We start from the raw sequence: 20,467 nt of genomic DNA on the forward strand, positions 1-20,467 counted from the left end.
TATATTCCCCATCTGATGCCATGTGGTTTCAGAGGAATCTCCCTCTGAAGGAAGTATTTCTTTAAAGTACTTATTTACAACATTCGTTTGAGATTTACAGCAGAATTCATGCCGCTTTTTAGATGTACTTAATATAGCTGAAAAGAAAAGATGTTAGGCTTGTCTGTCATTCAGCAGTTATAGCTACATGCAAGACTACACTGACAAGGTAATTAAGTCTCTGACAGGGACTGACTGCAGTCCGTGCATCTTTTGCTTTGTGCTGTGCATGCATATGACGGTCATGTTTAGTTGTGTTGGTAGAGGTCTACCTCGGAGAGAGGACTGGAGGATTAAAACCCCATCCAGTCCTTAACTTGTATGGATCACCTTGGCACCAAACCCTCTTTCAAATGAAGCACGAAATTAAGCTCTGGGGAATCTTTTAGAAAATACATTAGGTAAGAATGTCCTGCAGCACTTTTCTGATCAACGTGTGACATGGTTTTCATAAGACTTACCTCCACAGGTAAAAAGATAACAGGAAGGGAAAGTAGCTAATGTGGCTTAATAAGTGTAGGGCTCTTTCAGTCATGGGAAGTCTACTTGATTGAGGTAATTATTGACAGATAAACAAGTAATGTTACAGATGAAGTCTAATCGATCTTACATGCTTGTTGCAATAATTATACTGTCAGTGTCTGAGTCATTATTTTACAACTTGCAGATAGACAGCTTAGGTAGCAGAATGTGGTTGTATTTATTGTGTATATGCACATTTGCTTTTAAAACACAAACAGGTATCTTTAAAATGAAGTGTCTGTGATTTTTCGAATGAATGAGTAATCGTTTTGCTGATTTCATTTTTACCTCTGTTGTTTCCCTGCAGGTCAAGGCAACGGATGCAGATGCTGACCAGTTTGGTGAAATTGAATATTTTCTTTATGATGGATTCCATTATTACGAAAAATCCAAAGCCTTCCAGATTGACCCACGTACTGGTCAGATCTGTGTGTCTCAAGACATTGACAGAGAAGGAGATCCAACCACTTATGATCTCTTAGTAAAAGCTATGGATGGGGTAAGTTTTGCCCTTCCGTACTGCCAGATGTGTGAATGCGTTTGCAAATTTGGATGTCTTTATACTTTTAAAGGAGAATGGAGTATGTGAAAATGGCTTTATTTTGAATAAAATTTATTAGCCGTACAGAGGGTAGAATGTGATACTTGACAAAGCATAAATTTTGACCAAAATTGATAGAACAGGCTGTGAAATCCAAAATCACTCCCAAAGAAGTTGTTGAAAACCATTTTTAGGACGTATTAGTCCTTGCTGATTTTCATCCCCACCTTGGAATTGGTGGACTCTAGGTTACCTCTGCTCCCTGCTTTCAAGATGACGGCAGCAGTAATAAACCCCTAACTTGTGCTAGAACTGTCTAGCTACTGCGGGTGCCAGCGGTTTTCCTGGATAGCTTTCCTTGTCCTGGGTACAGCCTCCCTGCAGCAGCATATCTGAAAATTTTCCTTCTTTACAGGAGGAGCTGGTGCTTGGAAGTGGGTATTCATGGTACAGCGAGGGCAGGTGGTTGTAAGTGCCTGAAATAGTCCAGTTCAGATGTCTTTTTGGCAAGGAGGGTGAGGTTGTGGTGGGGACATATTGAGATGTCTGGGTGTGGACGCTTGGTCTGCTGGGTGCCACATAACAGAAAATTTTGGTAACCTGACTCCTGAAAAGGACTGGAAGAAAGTGATTCCTGGGTTCATTTTGTTATGAAAGTCTCCAAAGGGTATTTGCAATGAGAGGCCCATAAGGAGACCAGCGGGTACTTTTCTTAACTTTCTTCAGCTTTAGTAGTGAACTGTAAAGAGGCTGAAGAAAAAGTTTACTGGTTGGTTGCAAATGTTAAAATTAACATAAGGACGCTTTTTTAAACGTATGGATTCATGTTTTTCAGGTCACGTTTTGCAGCACAATTTGAGCTGAAAAATGTTGAAATTAAATTATCTCAGCCTACACAGTCTTCATTTCATACTTTGGATATTAAGCTTGCATTTAAGATATTGTCCTAAGCATGTCTAATATAAATTTTAAAAAAATGCAGAAATACTGTCTTTTTCATGAAAATGTCTGTGCTTTCTGTTACAGTACACCGAAGAAACTTGAACTATGACTTCCATATTCATAACTAGATGAACTTACATAGCTGCAATTGATGCTTTGTATTAATTGTTGCATTTTGAGAATGTAATAGTTGAGGGTATATTTGTATGCTGTTGAATTTGGATATATGTGTAATAGTTAAGCAATTCATCTGCTTTTTTTCATCAGCTATCACTATTCAGTTTTTTTTCAGAGTATTAGTAGTGCCTTTATCAGTGTGCTTTTTCTTCCCCATAGATTTCTTTTGAGGAGAAACAACTATATAAGAATATGTTTGGTTTGTTTGTGTGTTTGTTTCCTGGCTCTGTCTTATTTGAATGTCTAATAATTTAAGAATGTAACTCTTTTTGTTAGGATAGTGTCTGTAGTCTTTCCAGCAGAAGTAAGTCTATGTGCCCATTTTGGAATTTGTCTGATTTGTGATTTCTGCCTTCAAAATTCCTTCATAGGCAAAATTTTATAGCATACCACCTGAGTACAGATTCCCAAGTCTCGAAGAACAAAGCAGTCAGTATTATAATGTATAACAGTAGAAAATTATGTATTCTGCTACCGTTCACTTCATTTTTTTTCTCTCATATATATGGTTTGAAGCTGTATAAATGCAGAGAACACATACACATATCTGGAATGTCAAGGTTAGTCTTATTAATAAAGGCTAAGTGGGAGCTGGACAATAGCAGTGAAATTCTGACAAGTTTTGCAAATATCCAGTCTGGCCCAGAAGATTATTTTGAAAATGTGAAAAAAAATAGATTTACCTGAAAAAAACTTGATGCATTTTTTGGCTAAATTATTACTGTAGTGATAAATCTTATGTCAAAAGTTAAAGGAAAATGCCAATGCATTGAAACTATAGAATATTTAATTTTAAATTGGTCTGTGATTTATCTTCTTTTAGGGACCTTGTGTTTTCAGAAGTTCAATAATGGAGAGGGGGATTCAATTTTTGATTGCCTTGCCTGTGACAGGCAGGACTTACCATTTTACTGGAACTCAGCACTTTGTAGATCCCATTGATTTCTCTTCAAAAATTAGCTCATCTGACACTTAAATACTAAAGCACCTAATTCAATATTTATTATCAATTTTCAGTATACGTAAACTTATGTTGAGCCACTTTCCACTTTTACAGCAGAATTGTAGTACGATATTTTGTCTCCCGGCATTCTGCTGCTGATTTTGATGGATTAAATAAGTTAGGTGTGGGTTTCAAAGTAGAGGCTGTGATCAGGGAAGAAATGTGTACAGAAAAGACAGAGGAAGAGTAAAGGGTCACTCTTTACAAAAGGGAGGGAGAGAGATGGAAAGGAAAGAAAGTAACAAAGTTAACTTGAAATGAGGAGGAAAAGAAAATATTTTCCGGGTGGTGCTCAGTTTATCTTACAGCAAAACTATCAGTTTCCTCCACCTGTTCGTGCCTACTCCATTAGATAGTTTTGGAGCTTGTTGTTCATGTCTTTTATGCACTATGTAGAAAGAGTAATGGGAGAACTGAAATTGCACACAAGAGCCCGTGGAGAGGCAAGTGGAAAACATTCTGTTAAACTGATGTTAAATAAACATCCTGTGAGAGCTTGTGGGAGCACTCTCACTGATTAAGTGGGGACAAGACTGATCATAATGTTAGTATTAGCCTTTTCACTTACTTCACATACATATTTGGTGTTCCTCCTTGAAATGCATTTATATGAAAAGAAATCATGTAGCTAGGTTTATAGAAAGGTGTTTGCACTGAATCCCACAGCATCTGCGTCTGGCCTTCTCCTTGGGTCTCTGTCTGGACTGTGGCAGACTGAGAGCTGCTCCAGCAGTGAGTGTGACCCTCCTGTGATTCACATGCCAGCTCTGCCTGGAACACCCCCCTGTTCAAACTGCACGCTTAGTCACAACAGCTGTATTTCTGCACTTGTGACAGATCAGAGGCAGTTTCAGTAGGCATTTGGGAGGGTCTTTGAATTTACAGTCAGCTGAAAATTTCTTATAATGATGTTAAAATTATAATTTTTTTCTGTCTCGGGAAAAAAAAAAAAAAAGAAAATCAGATGAAGGTATGTTGCTTGGGGAACCTTCACAAACATTTGAGAGAGATTTAGAGGAGGTATACTGTGAAATCAGGTTCCTCAAAGAGGAAAACATGGAAAACCAGGAATTCTAATAGAAGTATTTACATGTTCTCAAAAGCAGTATAGGGAACGAAATTACTACTTTTTTGGTTTTGAATATCAAATTGGGTCTGATATGTTTTATTTCATCTGTTTGTCTTTTTTTTGTTTGCTTTCACAACATGACTGAAATGGACACTCCATTGTGTGTTTTTCCCTATTTGCTTGGGGGTCTCCAAATGACTACATATGTAAATTTGTTTCCTCTATGCTTGTTTTGTGTACTTCTGCCTTAAAGAGTCTTAACGAGAATTTATTTTCATACAGGAAACCTTTTTTTTTTTAACAGCACACATTTTTGCTGCTGTACAGTAGCAAATTTTATTGCTATGTATCATGCATAATTCAATCTTTTTGTTCATTCGTTTGCATTTTTTATGATGCCCATCACCTCTCTTTCAACCAAATAAACAGTAATGCCTGCAGCTGTTAAATAAAATCTGTTACAATCCAGATAAATTTAATTGGAATAATGCTAATTTAAATTCTATCTAGTGACATCTGTACTGTCTGCTTATGGACAACAGTTGTCTGGCCTTCAAAGACAAAATCTAAGTTGCACAGTCTTGGGGTTGGCGCGCAATGAGGGGCATTCAGGAGTGTCCATCTTTGACTCTGGGAGGAGCTGACCCACACAGTTTTCTTTGAAAGCTGGGGGGACGCCAGGTGACCTACACTTGTGAGAGTTTCTACCAGGCGTAGACCAATTCCAGCAACAAACGTCTCTGTAGGTAACACAGTGCACATACCAGCATACCATCTCTCTTCATCAGTGCGGCAAGACGTTTCGAAAACTGCAGAGCATGGGCAGGGTGTTCTAACATTCCTTGTCCCCTACCACTGTAAGGAGTGCCACACCACATCTGTATGCCCTACTGAGAGCCTAGAGGTTTGGGTTTGTGGGGTTTTTGTGTCTTTTCCCTTTACAGAGTGGAATCCTTTTGGTTTTGTTTTCTCCAAGTGAGGTTTTTGAGTGCTGTGATAGGACTGTCCTTGATGATTTGAAAGTTGCCATTGAATGGCAGTGGGAGGCTTTTTGGTGTGGGTTCGTTGTGTGTGTGTTTTTTTTTTTTTGTTTTTTTTTTTTTTGGTTGTGTTTTGGTTTTTTTTGGGGTTTTTTTTGGGTTTTTTTTGTTTTTTTAAATCTGTGACCCAGTGCCTTTTGGTCATTTTGCCTGTTTTTCCCCAGTTTGGCTCTGTTAGGCTCTGGTTTCAGTATATCCCAGGATTCTCTAGCATGTAGTGATTCAGGTACCTTCTAAATGTGTCCATGCTCCACAGCTTTTTTTTTTTTTTTTCCCTTGGGCACATTGTGAGTGAGAAGGGAAGGATGGAGCTTTTTGTTTGAGTTTCCTTTTTATTTGGACTACAGTCACAGCTTTCAGATATTGTCAGGGTTGAAGACACTTCAGGGCATGTCTTTCATCCTAATTTGTTGACCCAAGGAAGCCATACCCACTGTAGTCGTAGACTAGACTAGACTAGACTATTTCACTTGTAAGGGACATACAACAATAATCTAGTCCAACTTCCTGACCAATTCAGGGCTGACCAAAAGTTAAAGCACGTTGTTAAGGGCATTGTCCAAATGCCTTTTAAACACTGACAGGCTTGGGGTATCCACCACCTCTCCAGAAAGCCTGTTCCAGTGTTTGACCCCCCTCTTGGTAAAGAAATGCTTCCTAATGTCCAATCTAAACCTCCCCTGGTGCAGCTTTGAATCATTTCCATGTGTCCTATCACTGGATGCCAGGGAGAGGAGATCAGCGTAAAGATGAAGCAAAAAATGCATTGAATGCCTCTGCTTTTTCTGCATCCCTATTAGTCAGATGACCGTCTTCAACAAGTATTGGTCCAGTGTTTTCTTTAGACCATCTCTTCCTATTAGCATACTTTAAAAAGTCCTTCTTGTTATCTGAAACAACACGGGCCAGTTTCAACTGTAATTGAGCTTTGGCCCTTCTTGTTTTCTCCTTGCATATATGAACTACAGCTCTGTAATCTTCCTGTGAAGCCTGACCTCGCTTCCAGAGATCATACAATTTCTTCTTCCTCTTGAGCTCCACGAGGAATTCCCTGTTTAGCCAAGCTGGTCTTCTGCCCTGCTCGCTTGACTTACGACACAGTGGAATTGCGTGCTCCTGTGCTTCTAAAACGTGGTTCTTAAAGACTGACCAGCACTTGTGGACTCCTAAGCCCTCACAGATGGATTCCCATGGTACTGTGCTAAATAGCTCCCTGAATAGCTTAAAGTTTGCTCTACTGAAGGCCAGGGTAGCTACTCTGCTGTCCTTTTTTCTCATTACACTGAAAATTTTAAACTCAACCATTTCATGATCACTGTAGCCAAGACAGCCATCTACCATCAACTTTCCCACGACTCCTTCTCTATTCACAAATAGCAAGTCTAGGATGGCATCTTTCCTAGTTGGCTCACTGAGTACCTGTGACAAGAAGTTATCTCCTACAAACTTCAAGAATTTCCAAGATCTGCTTGTCACAGCAGTATGATATTCCCAATTGATGTCTGGGAAGGTGAAATCTCCTATAAGGGCCAGGGCTACTGATCCAGAGATTTCTCCTAGTTTCCTCTACAATAACTCATCGATGCTTACATCCTGGCTGGACGATTGGTAGTAGACACTCACTACAACATCTCCTTTGTTTTCCATCCCCCTAATCCTCACCCAGAGGCTCTCAACCACATCATCACTAACTGTAAGGGCTGTGCAATCAAACCTCTTCCTTACATATAGTGTGACACCTCCACCTTGCCTGCCCTGCCTATTCCTCCTGAACAGCCTGTAGCCCTCCATCCCAGCACTCCAATTGTGGGACTCATTCCATCAGTGCTTCTCTCTTCCCCCTGCCCATCTGTTAGCTTTTGCCTGGACTAAAATCTGCCGATTTTGGGCCATATTTTCTCTAAGGGAAAGTGCGTCCATGTCATAGGACGAAACCCATGGAAATAATTTCTGCCAGGGAATGATGGAGAGAAGCAGAAGAGCATGCAGCCTGCCTTGGCTCTGGAGTGTGGGCATAGAGCCCTACAGCCCTTGGGCAGACCTGACTGACTGGCCTGGAGATGCAGTGTGGAGGGAGACTCTACCGTATGTTCATCTGCTAGTCTGTACTGCTCCTTCCCTGTCCTCTTGTTAGAAGCTGCTGGTGGACAGCAACACAGTGGCACAGAGCTACTTTTGTATGTTCAGGCTACAGGGCATGTCCAGTACTCAGGTTCAGAGAGAGTGCTCTGAAGATCTTGTGAGTGCTGCCAGGACTTATGGGGTATCTGTTGTGGCTGAGGTTGTTTTCTGTATCACAGTATGAAAGTGCTTCTGACAGCAGGGAGGTGGTCTGCAGACCTGCAATGCAGACAGTTCTGCTTGGGTGAAACGGGCTGCCGATGGTGTATTGAACCATTTGCAATGTAGCAGCTGAAAAACGGAAGACCTTGCATTCCCTATAAAAGAAACAGGATGCTTCTTTTCATTGCCAGTTGATTAGTATTAAGATAATATGACTTTTAATTGCAATCTGTTCTAGATTTCTATCTTTGTGAGTCTTAAGTATTTTTATCCTTTTCTGGAAATCATCAGGGTTTTTATATGCTGAAAAATACTTCAAAATCTGATGCACTTGTAGAAACTAAAATAAAAAGCTAAGAATTTTAAATACAGTGCCTTAAAGTAGGTCATAAGTCTCATCTAGTTGTATGTACAAGTGCATCTGTTAAACATGAAGGTACAGTTATATAGTGGAGTGTTATTACATCTGTACTGTATGCTCAAGATTATCACTTTACTCAGGATTATGTGCTTCTTTACACAGCTGGGTGTTACCACTTCTTGTTAGGAAGCAGTCTTTCAAAATTCAACTTAAATGCTTTGAGAATGTTTGCACAGGCAATTAAAGTGCACATATGCAAAAAATTTTAAAAAAGAGGAAAGAGTGAGCTTTAGCATTACATATCGTGCATAAACCAAGCTCGCTATCAGAGAACACTTGGCTAAAGCTGCCTCATAGTACTGTCTCCAATACCACGCTTGGGTTTCTTCAAAACCACGTATTTTGTACGTAATTGTATGTAATGACTTTCAAGGTCTGTTGCTCAGAAGAGGAGCTTTGACATACTGAGGACAAGTAGGTAAGCAGTTCACCTGAATAGTAAGAGTATTTTTTCTTTCATGAAGGTGTGTTTCCTTTTAAAAAAAAGAACAAAAAATAAATGAGCATAATTCCCAATTTGACGTGATGAGATAAAACTTCCACTTACAATCAGGCAAAGAAGAGACCAGGCTTGGACTTCAAGGCTGAAGTGCAATGATACATTTTGGGGGAATTTATAGTGTATTCTGAACTCTTTCTGTCGCTTGCAGGAGATTACAAAATTGCTTATCAACGTAGAGTATGGCAATACCACCTTTTATATTACTGCTCATCTTTAAACAGGTGCTGGAACAATCATTCATTAAACTTGTAAACTTGGGATGATGCTTAAAAATTTTCATAGCCAGAGCAAGAACTGGGCCATAACCAGTTAATATCGTAAGTTAATATCGTCCTTGACTCGTGTGTGAGGGGATAAACTGTTTCTTCAGGAAAAGAAGGATCTGTCTCCATCATAAAATTTGGTCTGTCTTCTGAGAGATTAGGCAGTTAGTAGGTCTCCAACTTGCCTCCCCAATATACTTAGAATTAATCAATTTCCAAAGACTTTGCAGTCTTTACATAACTCCGTACAAATTGGCTGGAGAGTGGGGTGTTTTTTTTGTGTCTGTTTAGCAATAATGAAACTCGGAAGAATCAGTTTAACACAAGTTCTCTTGAGTTTTTGCAGCTTGGTTTCATGCTGTTGCAAACTTTGCCTTTTTCTAGATGCTTTTTATTTTTGACCTCACTTCTTCCTTGGCCCTCTTCCCTTAAAAATATTGTTTCTGATTCCTGTCCTAAAGTACCTGAAAGCTGTGGAGCCACAGAGCATCTTCTGACAGTGGGCTTGAACAGAGCACACAAGGCTCCCCTTGTAGCTCCTGTGCAGCGTTTTCCTTCCTGTGGAAATCAAGGTGTTGGGGAAGGGGCTTACCCTGAAGTGGGGTTGGGGTGTTGGCAGTGAGCCTACTAGATTGCACATCTCCACTTCTCCATACCAGCACAGGGTTTCATGGCTATCTATCTCAGTAGTTTAAGGCTGGTGTTAGCCCAGTGCCCTTCACAGTCCTGGTCCACAGTCATGTGTCTTGGCTGCCTTCACAGCAGTGTGAGCCCTGGAAGTATGCCATGCCTTATTTTCTTTGGAAGAAAACCCAAGCACGCCCGGAGGATGTGGGCCACATCTCCTAGTCTGTGGGTGAAACAGGCGCATGATGCACAAGATCATCTTAATTTTCCACATACTTGAGCTTTCATGGGAATGTCACCGCCACCCAACAGAGGTAATATTACTTTGTGGAAGAAAAAAACAGAACAAAGCAAAAATCCCTATGGAAACGTGGGGGAGAATGCAGATAGTGTTTTTGCCCAAAAGTAAGTCAGACCCTGGGGACGTGATAAGCAAACCTTCAAAAATAGTTTTGGGGGAGATTGTTACGCTGCAGGGCAAGTCTAAAGGAGTAATATCCAGTCTGAATCATTGGATAGTTTCATGAAGGTCAGGTTTAAAAATAATTGACAGGAACAATTAGGTTGCAGAAATATTTTTTTTATTTCATAGCTACTGTGACTGCAAAATAAAGTTTGGACTTGCTTAGCATAGCTTGTCATGCGTACACACTGACATCTGATCTGTGTCAGTGGTTTCGGTAAGTGACCAATTGGTAGAAGCCCAGCGCTCTCAGCGTGACTGTGAAGAGCGCGGGATTCTTCCTCAGTCTGTATCTTCATGCACTGCGTACAGCATGTGCAAACTATGCATATGTGTACTGCTTTATGCCTCCGTTGTACACATCAGTACCCCAGCATTCACCATTAGCTGTGCCACAAGTAGAGCTGCTTTCTTTTAAAAATGTCTGTAGTTGTTACTGCTGTAAAATAACCTTGGAAATATGAACCCCTCCAAACTGATGGAGGGAGTCTATAGGGAGTGCGAGGCAGTGCCTCTGAGAAGTAAATTGCCATTTGTTTCACTCAGGACGCTGTGGGGTCCACACTTCAGCACCAACAGAATTGTCTCACCAATCTAGGTGAAAGACCCTCTACGGGACTACGTGAACAGAAGCAACCGAGTAAGAGGGTTGCAACCAGCTCCAAAAAGGAGAAAAGAAAAGTAATTGTTATAGGCGACTCCCTGCTAAGGGGAACGGAGGGCCCCATATGCAGGCCAGACCTGACTCACAGGGAAGTCTGCTGCCTCCCTGGGGCTTGGGTAAAGGATGTTGCCAGGAGGATTCCTCAACTGGTGAGGCCCTCTGACTACTACCCACTATTAGTATTCCAGGTGGGTAGGCATGAGATTGAAGAGAGAAGTCCCAGGGCAATCAAAAGGGACTTCAGGGCCCTGGGGCGTTTGGTAAAGTGGGTAGGTGCACAGGTGATATTCTCTTCAATTCCTTTGGTATTTGGTGAAAATAGGGAAAAGACTATGAAAGTACAACAGATTAATATGTGGCTAAGAGACTGGTGCCGTAGGTGGGATTTTGGGTTTGTTGACCACGGGGCGGCTTTCATGACACCGGGCCTGCTTATGCCGGATGGGGAACAGCTGAGTCAGAAGGGGAAAAGGGTTATGGCCCAGAAGTTGTCAGGGCTGGTTAAAAGGTCTTTAAACTAGGTTCGATGGGGGAGGGGGATAAGACCAGGGCAGCCACAAATAAACCTAGGGGTGACAGGCCTGCGTCAGGGGCAAGGCCGCTAGCCCAGCTGAAGTGCGTTTACACCAATGCACGCAGTATGGGCAACAAACAGGAAGAGCTAGAAGCCACTGTACAACAGGAAGGTTATGATGTGGTTGCCATAACAGAAAAGTGGTGGGATGACTCTCATGACTGGAGTGCAACTATGGATGGCTATAAGCTCTTTAAGAGGGACAGGCGAAGCAGGAGAGGCGGTGGGGTAGCATTGTATGTTAGGGAGGGCTTGGACTGTGTTGAAATTGAGGAAGATGGTGAGGATGACAAGGTTGAATGTTTATGGGTGAAGATCAGGGGGAAGGTCGGCAGGGCGGACATTACAGTGGGAGCCTGTTATAGACCACCCAACCAGGATGAGCAGACGGACGAGGCGTTTTACAAGCGGCTGTCAGAAGCCGCCCGGTCGCCGCCCCTTGTACTCGTGGGTGACTTCAACTTGCCGGATGTCTGCTGGAAATACAACATGGCAGAGAGGAAGCAATCTAGGAGTTTCCTCGAATGTGTGGAGGACAACTTCCTCATGCAAGTGGTAAATGAGCCCACTAGAGGAGGGGCCCTGCTTGACCTGTTGTTTGTGAACAGAGAAGGACTAGTGGGAGATGTGAGGGTCGGTGGCCATCTTGGGAATAGCGACCACGAAATGTTAGAGTTTTCGATAGTGGGGGAAGTAAGGAGGGGCAAGAGTAGAACTTCTGCCTTAGATTTTCGGCGGGCAGACTTTAGCCTGTTTAAGAGGCTGGTGGACCGAGTCCCTTGGGAATCGGTCCTGAAGGGCAAAGGAGTCCAGGAAGGCTGGACATGCTTCAAAAGGGAATTGCTAAATATTCAGGAGCAGGCTGTCCCAGTCTGTAGGAAGGCAAGCCGTCGGGGAAAAAGACCGGCCTGGTTAAACAGGGAACTTAGACTAGAACTTAAGGAAAAAAAGAGAGCCTACTTGCTCTGGAAGAAGGGTCAGGTAACGCGGGAGGTCTATAGGGATGTGGCCAGGTCGAGTAGGGAGAAGATTAGAAGGGCCAAAGCTCAATTAGAGCTCGATTTGGCTGCTACAGTCAAAGACAACAAAAAAAGCTTTTACAAATACATCAACAGCAAAAGGAGGGTCAAGGAGAGCCTCCACCACTTGCTGAATGAGGAGGGTAGTGTAGTGTCAGGGGATGAGGAAAAGGCAGAGGTGCTCAATGCCTTCTTTGCCTCGGTCTTTAATGTCAAGATCGGTTGTCCTCAGGAGACTCGGCCCCCAGAGCCTGAAGTTAGGGACGGGGGGCTGTGTGAACCTCCCATGATCCAGGAGGAGACGGTTAGTGACCTGCTGTGCCAGTTGGACACCCACAAGGCTATGGGCCCGGATGGGATTCACCCCAGAGTAATGAAGGAACTGGCAAACGAACTTGCCAAACCACTCTCGATTATCTACCGGCAGTCCTGGTTAACTGGAGAAGTTCCAGCTGACTGGAAATTAGCAAACGTAACACCCATCTACAAGAAGGGTCGGAAGGACGATCCAGGGAACTATAGGCCTGTCAGCCTGACCTCGATGCCAGGCAAGGTGATGGAACAGATCATCCTGAGTGCCATTACACGGCACATGCAGGACAATCGGGGCATCGGGGCCAGCCAACATGGATTCATGAAAGGCAGGTCCTGCTCGACCAACCTGGTCTCCTTCTATGACCAAGTGACCCGCTTAGTAGATGAGGGCAGGGCTGTGGATGTAGTCTATGTAGACTTCAGGAAGGCATTCGACACTGTCTCCCACAGCATCCTCCTGGACAAACTGGCTGCCTGGGGCTTGGATGGGTGGACTCTTAAATGGGTTAAAAACTGGCTGGATGGCCGAGCCCAGAGAGTGGTGGTGAATGGGGCAAAGTCCAACTGGCAGCCGGTCACTAGCGGTGTTCCCCAGGGCTCAGTTCTGGGGCCGGTGCTGTTCAATATCTTTATAGATGATCTAGACGTAGGGATTGAGTGCACCCTCAGTAAATTTGCAGATGACACCAAGTTGGGTGGGAGTGTCGATCTGCTGGAGGGTAGGAAGGCCCTACAGAGGGCTTTGGACAGGTTAGATAGATGGTCTGAGACCAACGGCATAAGGTTCAACAAGAACAAGTGCCGGGTCTTACACTTTGGCCACAACAACCCCATGCAGCTCTACAGGCTGGGGGAAGAGTGGTTAGAAAGCGGCCCGGTGGAAAGAGACCTGGGGGTGCTGATCGACAGCCGGCTAAACATGAGCCAGCAGTGTGCCCAGGTGGCCAAGAAGGCCAGTGGCATCCTGGCCTCTATTAGGAATAGTGTAGCCAGCCGGTCTAGGGAAGTGATCGTCCCTCTGTACTCAGCACTGGTGAGGCTGCATCTTGAGTACTGTGTTCAGTTCTGGGCCCTGCACTTCAAGAAAGATGTTAAGGTGTTGGAGCGAGTCCAGAGGAGGACGACCAAGCTGGTGAAGGGTCTGGAGGGTCTGACCTACGAGGAACGGCTGAGGGAGCTGGGGTTGTTTAGCCTGGAGAAGAGGAGGCTCCAAGGTGACCTTATTGCAGTCTACAACTACCTGAAGGGAGGTTGTAGTGAAGTGGGAGTTGGCCTCTTCTCCCAGGCAACTAGCGATAGGACAAGAGGGCACAGCCTCAGGCTTCGCCAGGGGAGGTTCAGGTTGGACATTAGGAAGAATTTCTTTACAGAAAGGGTTATTAGACATTGGAATGGGCTGCCCAGGGAGGTGGTGGAGTCAGCATCTCTGGATGTGTTTAAGAAAAGACTGGACATGGCACTTAGTGCCATGGTCTAGTTGACAGGGTGGTGTAAGGGCAACGGTTGGACTCGATGATCCCTGAGGTCTCTTCCAACCTGGTTGATTCTGTGATTCTGTGTCTTTTTTCCAGATGATCACAAAATTCAGTGCTTTGCCATGGCAAATCATGATTTTGCTGTAGCATACTTTGATAAGCCAGCTTGGAGTTGCTCCTCACTTCTCCAGTTTCACTGCAGAGCAAGGCTAAACATGGTCCCATGGCTGCCTGTGTGGCATTTCAATGGGCTCTTGGTGGGCACCTGTAGCAGGAGCTTCAACTGTGTGGAAAGCAGTGCTGCAGCTGGGCTGGGGTCGCAAAGAGGTATGGTGCTGAAGCTCCGACCAAGGCCTGGCTCTTTTCCCAGCTCTTTGTGTAGGGAAAAGAAACAAGAGCAGAGAAGTTGAGCCAAGCGCCCTAGAAAGCGTGGTGAGACCTCTTCCCCTGCAAAATCACAAATGCGCTGGAAATAATTTTATGTAATCAGTTATGAATTTTACATCAACACATTATTTCAGCTGTGTGCTACGATCGAATTTGGTATTGTTCTGTCTTTGTGTACACAAAGTGAAGGTGTGGACGCGTTCCTGTGTGATATGATCTAGGTAATCCTGCTCCGGCAGGGGGATTGGACTAGATGATCTTTCGAGGTCCCTTCCAATCCCTAACATTCTGTGATTCTGTGATTCTGTGTGGGTGTGTAGACACACATGCATGCATGTACATATAGGTGTATACACACACAAACATATATGTATGTATAGACACACACACACTACATGAGCAGAACTGCTTAAACCTGCCTAGGTGATAAATTGAGGGTAGCTCTTGCAGGCAGCAGCCTGACAGGTCGGCTTTTGGCTGTCCTGCACTGCTCTGCTCTCAGCCTGTGTTTCTAATCAATAGTTGAAAAAGCCTCATATTCGCTGTTATGATGGTCACACTTTTAAATCTGAAAGACTCACAAATAGAAAGAGGTTATTCCCACTTTACTGGAGTACCACAGTCACCTGGCAGGCATGTGTTTCTGGGGCGGAAAGCCATGACTTTTATCTGTGAAGAAGTAAGGGGTGTTTAGGTTATTACAGTAAAAACAAGTGAGGTTAGACTAGCAAGGATTTGACCTGTGTAGTGCTCATTAGTATTGGCAAAAATAACTTTGTGTTCAGGCCTCACCATTGTAAGAAGTTGAACTTCTTTGTGTACTCAGTCAGCTAGTCCACTGCAGTTGTTCTGAGCATGTAGCTTGCCTAAACGCAGTATCTTGGGGTATTATAGATACCGTACGTTGTTTTTAACAGATATTTTCATTGCTCAATAGTGTTGCAGCATGTTCAGTTTCCTAATGATGGCCTGAAGCCAGATGTGCATCATTCTATTGTGTACACTTTAAAAATTGACCTTCGTTTATTTGTTTTTGTTTTTTTTTTTTCTGATTTGTCCAACAGGGTGGGCTGAGTGCCCAAGCTTTCGTTCGCATCGAGATAGAAGATATTAACGATAATCAACCTGTTTTTGAACAAGCCGTCTATGTGACGAGCATCAGCAGTCACACACAGCCAGGAACAGAGGTCATCAATGTTGTTGCCACAGACAGAGATTCAGGAATATATGGAGTTGTCACTTATGAACTGGTCCCAGGAGAATTTTCTTCTTTTTTCACAGTGGATGCTTCTACAGGTACTGTATGATTCAGAAGGGCTATAATTATATAATTATCTTTTCCTTGATGATGCTTTTTTTTATTTGGAGTCACATCATATAGTTGAAACTTAGATTCTCCTGGAAAATAATTTTAGGGGAAGATAAAGGATTTTGGTTTAACATGTAGCCTTCGCATTCTGGAATAAACAGGACAATGGGAAACACAGTGTGTGTCAGTACAATACAGAACAAGCAGTATGCCACTTATCCACTATTTTCAGCCATAAATTTGTTCATCATTGTAAGAAATAATAAAAACATTATTTTTTTACAATAGTACCTGAATTCCTGAAATGTTTAGATCTTACCCTTGAGGAGCAATAAAAGACCCTTCAAGATACTTGTCCTTTCATTTCATCTCTCTGTTTCTGTCCTAATCTTCTTTCCCCACATTGTACTAGAATAAGTCCCCATTCTGCTTAGTCTTACAATATCCAGCTGCCTCACTGTTTGACTCCATGATTAGCTTTGTAAAGGTCTTTTTCTGCCTTTTACTTCCTGATGTGACTCTTTGTCCTGGTTTCTGGAGAGAGGTTCAATGAAGGAGTGATGATGAAAGCAAGAAAACAATTATGGCAAAAGCAAATCTGGATGAATTTTGTCAAAGTCAGGTTGAATCTCACAGATTGAATCAGTTTTCTTATGGCCACAAAGTAGCCCCTGTAGTCTGCTTTCTAACCTTAAAATAGTTATCAACATCAGCTGGAAAGAACATGAGCAGCATATCTACAAATGTCCATGGTGTCTTTCAGAGATCGATTAACTAAATGGCAGCTACAATTTTACTTAAGAGCCAGCCCTTGCATATGAATGTATCCTGATGAACAGTTTTGCTTTGTGATGATCATGGCACAGAGGATTATTTTATATGTTTTAAGAATTTTTTTGGCTGTTGTACGTGTGTATATATTAGCTGTTTGGCATACGAAACACTGCAAGGCTCTATTCTTCCAAAATGGTGCCTATTTTCACTTTCTTACATGGTCTCCAAAATATTCTGATGAACAGAAGAAACTGATCTTAGGAAGTCAGTCAGCTTGTCTTGGCTATTTCAGAATTTATTTAACTGTTGACTTTTAACTGCCTGTCAAATCAGATTCTCTGGGGCATAACTGATGCCAAGAATATATAGGTCAATCAATAATTAGGAAGCTGGATGTCCGCAGACGTTTAACTGGTCATTTTAAAACTACTCCAGGAGACTTGTCAGAGAGAGCCCCTGTGGATCACGCTAGCAGGGCACTGGCTTTGCAGAGGTCCTCTCTTTTGAAAGGTATATTATAGTTATTTATAGTTATGGCTGAGCATGTAATCAAAAATGCAAGTCACAGGATACAATCACAAGTGTGGCAGAATACCTATGCAGTGCTTAACTTTAAGACTTTGAGATTAACAATTGAATTTATAAAATTTCATTATGTTACAAGCATTAGTATTTTCCTTCCCCCAGGGTCATATAATTCATTTTTCCATTGATCTTAATGGCACCCTTCTTGAGAGCTGTGTAAAAAGATGGTTGTCATCTTACTGTAGCCCTGGTTCAAGGAGGCTGTTCCAAATCAACAAAATTAATAATAGTCTTTGAAAATTATTTTGGGCCAGTGTGACTTCATCGTGTCAGTCTTCAGGTAAATGGTCTGTTCATATTCTTAGAACAAGTCCCCTAGCTAGTCACTGTGTGCAAAGAAAGCTCTCGTGAAGGCTATGTGAAAGGCAGCAGCCATTGGTTTACGTTCATCTGAAGGAATTAATGATTTAAACCAAGTATGAAAAGGATGTAGAGAAAGTAGCATTCATACAGTGTACATTACAGCAGTGTAAGCATTTAACTTAGTTTCTCTGTTTCTTTCTTTAGACTATGTAAGATATTTAGGCTTGTGTTTCTGTGAATGTTACCTAAATTAGATGCCTAAAACAGAGGCTGTGACTATCCTCCTTTGTATTTTACCAAGAATGCTTCTGTGAGGAATTTGGAGATCTTTCCATTGACTTGAAGATACTTGGGTCAACCTTTTGTAACTTATTTATGCCAAAAAATACATACTGAGTACTACAGACAAGCCTTGCTGTGAGAGCTGGTCAGTAGTTTAGTGCTTAAAAAAAGTTTTCAGCACAAAGTACAGCTTCTGTAAAATGAGCATTCATTAGAGGAAATTGTGACTTACTAAAAAATTAGTGTCCTTTAAGATGCGTTCTGATTTCTTTTTAACTGAATAGCATTGAGCACCATGCAACTAAAATGTCCTCGAAGAGATGGAGAGACATCTAGGAGCTTAGTCCTTTGGAGAAACATAAAAGGAAGAAGACACCTGAAGAACATGCAAATTTAAGAATATACCCACCTGGAGTACTGCGTTCAGCTCAGGGGCCCCCAACATAAGAAGGACATGGAGCTGTTGAAGCGAGTCCAGAGGAGGGCCACGAAGATGATCAGAGGGCTGGAGCACCTCTCCTATGAAGACAGGCTGAGAGAGTTGGGGCTCTTCAGCCTGGAGAAGAAAAGGCTCTGGGGAGACCTCATAGCAGCCTTCCAGTATCTGAAGGGGGCCTACAAGAAAGCTGGAGAGGGGCTTTTTACAAGGACAAGTAGTGACAGGACGAGGGGGAATGGTTTTAAACTGAAAGAGGGTAGATTTAGATTAGATCTTAGGAAGAAATTCTTTATTGTGAGGGTGGTGAGACACTGGAAGAGGTTGTCCAGAGAAGTTGTGGCTGCCCCCTCCCTGTCCGTGTTTAAGGCCAGGTTGGATGAGGCTTTGAGCAACCTGGTCTAGAGGAAAGGTGTCCCTGCCTGTGGCAGGGGGGTTGGAACTAGATGGTCTTTAAGGTCCCTTCCAACCCAAACCATTCTATGATTATCTTAATCAGCCAAAAGGGAGATTTAAGTCCAATATCTTCTCTTTAACAGTGCCTGGTAACGGATGCAAAAAGAGGGGTTAAGAGTAGAGCTTATGCTCTGCTTGTGCAGAGCTTGTGCAGAAGGAGGATCTGGGGATTTATAGGACTGTCAGTCTGACCTCTGTGCCAGGGAAGGTTTTGGAGCAGATCATCTTGAGTGCTATCATGTGGCACGTACAGGACAACCAGGCAATCAGGCCCAGTCAGCATGGGTTTATGAAAGGCAGGTTCTGCTTGACTAACCTGATCTTCTTCTATGACAAGATGACCCACTTACTGGATGAGGGAAAGGCTGTGCCTGTTGTTTACCTGGACTTCAGTAAAGCCTTTGACACTGTTTCCCACAGCATTCTCCTGGAGAAACTGGCTGCTCCTGGCTTGGGTGGGCGTACACTTTGCTGGGTAAAAAAATGGCTGAATGGCTGGGCCCAAAGAGTTGTGGTGAATGGAGTTAAATCCAGTTGGTGGCTGGTCACAAGAGGTGTTCCCCAGGGCTCAGTATTGGAGCCACTTCTCTTTAGTATCTTTATCAACAATCTGGACGAGGGGATCGAGTGCACTCTCAGTAAGTTTGGAGACAACATCAAGTTGGGTGGCAGTGCTGATCTGCTGGAGGGTAGGAAGGCTCTGCAGAGGGACCTGGACAGGCTGGATCGATGGGCCGAGGCCAACTGTATGAGGTTCAACAAGGCTCTGTGTCAGGTCCTGTACTTGGGGCACAACAACCCCATGCAATGCCACAGGCTTGGGGAAGAGTGACTGGAAAGCTGCCTGGTGGAAAAGGTCCTGGGGATGTTGATCGATGGCCAGCTGAATATGAGCCAGCAGTGTGCCAAGAAGCCAACAACATCCTGGCTTGTATCAGAAAGAGTGTGGGCAGCAGGACTAGGGAAGTGATTGTCCCTCTGTACTCAGCACTGGTGAGGCCGCACCTCAAATACTGTGTTCAGTTCTGGGCCCCTCACTACAAGAAAGACATTGAGGTGCTGGAGCGAGTTCAAAGAAGGGCAATGAAGCTGGTGAAGGGTCTAGAGCACAAGTCTTATGAGGAGCAACCGAGGAAACTGGGCTTGTTTAGTCTGGTGAAAAGGAGGCTCAGGGGAGACCTTATTGCTCTCCACAACTACCTGAAAGGAGGCTGTAGCCAGGTGGGTGTCAGTCTCTTCTCCCAAGTAACAAGCGATAGGAAAAGAGGAAATGGCTTCAGGTTGTGCCAGGGGATGTTTAGATTGGATATTAGGAAAAATTTCTTCACTGAAAGGGTTATCAAACATTGAAACAGGCTGCCCAGGGAAGTGGTGGAGTCACCATCCCTGGAGGTATTTAAAAGACATGTGGATGTGGTGCTTAGGGGCATGGTTTAGTGGTAGGCTTGGCAGTGCTAGGTTAATGGTTGGACTTGATGATCTTAAAGGTCCTTTCCAACCAAAACAATTCTGTGATTCTGTGAATGGTCCCTCCACTAATATATTTTTCTTGTTTTGGCAGTGTGCAATTTAGTGCTGTGCTACTTCCATTACTGTACTATGGCACCATATGTAAATGCAATTTAATGTCAAACTGACTTAAAATAAACTTTTTGATTTGGTTCAGAGCACCAGAATAGATTCATTCCAGTTAAGGATGTTGACAAGTTTTGTTTTATTGGAGAAAATGGAAATGTTGTTTGACAGTCTCATCTTAGGAGATTTTCATTGCATGAAAAAGTTTTGCTTTAATTTTATTACAATACAGGTTGAAAACAAAAGTTGAAATACCAAAATTTCTTTTGGGGGAAAAAAATCCAAACTTTGCTTAACTCCATGTATTATACAATGTTTAATATATAGCAGATCATAATATGCATCAAAGTAAAATGGGGATGCATCCTTTCTAAAGAAAGCAAGGCCATTTTTATGATGATTAATGATGTTTTCTTATAGT

The 20,467-nt window shown here is 42.9% G+C and overlaps 1 protein-coding gene across 1 annotated transcript in view; it reads left to right on the top strand.

Annotated features, from left to right (window-relative positions):
• The first annotated feature begins 817 nt into the window (after nucleotides 1-817).
• Nucleotides 818-20,467, top strand: part of DCHS2 (dachsous cadherin-related 2) — an 81,520-nt gene continuing 61,870 nt past the window's right edge. Inside the window, exons 1-2 of the mRNA XM_068404096.1 lie at nucleotides 818-1,060; nucleotides 15,391-15,622. Coding sequence (XP_068260197.1) covers nucleotides 818-1,060; nucleotides 15,391-15,622 — 475 coding nt within the window. The remainder of the gene's footprint in view (nucleotides 1,061-15,390; nucleotides 15,623-20,467) is intronic.

The sequence above is a fragment of the Nyctibius grandis genome, chromosome 6 (genome assembly GCF_013368605.1).
Source record: "Nyctibius grandis isolate bNycGra1 chromosome 6, bNycGra1.pri, whole genome shotgun sequence".
NCBI lineage: Eukaryota > Metazoa > Chordata > Aves > Nyctibiiformes > Nyctibiidae > Nyctibius > Nyctibius grandis.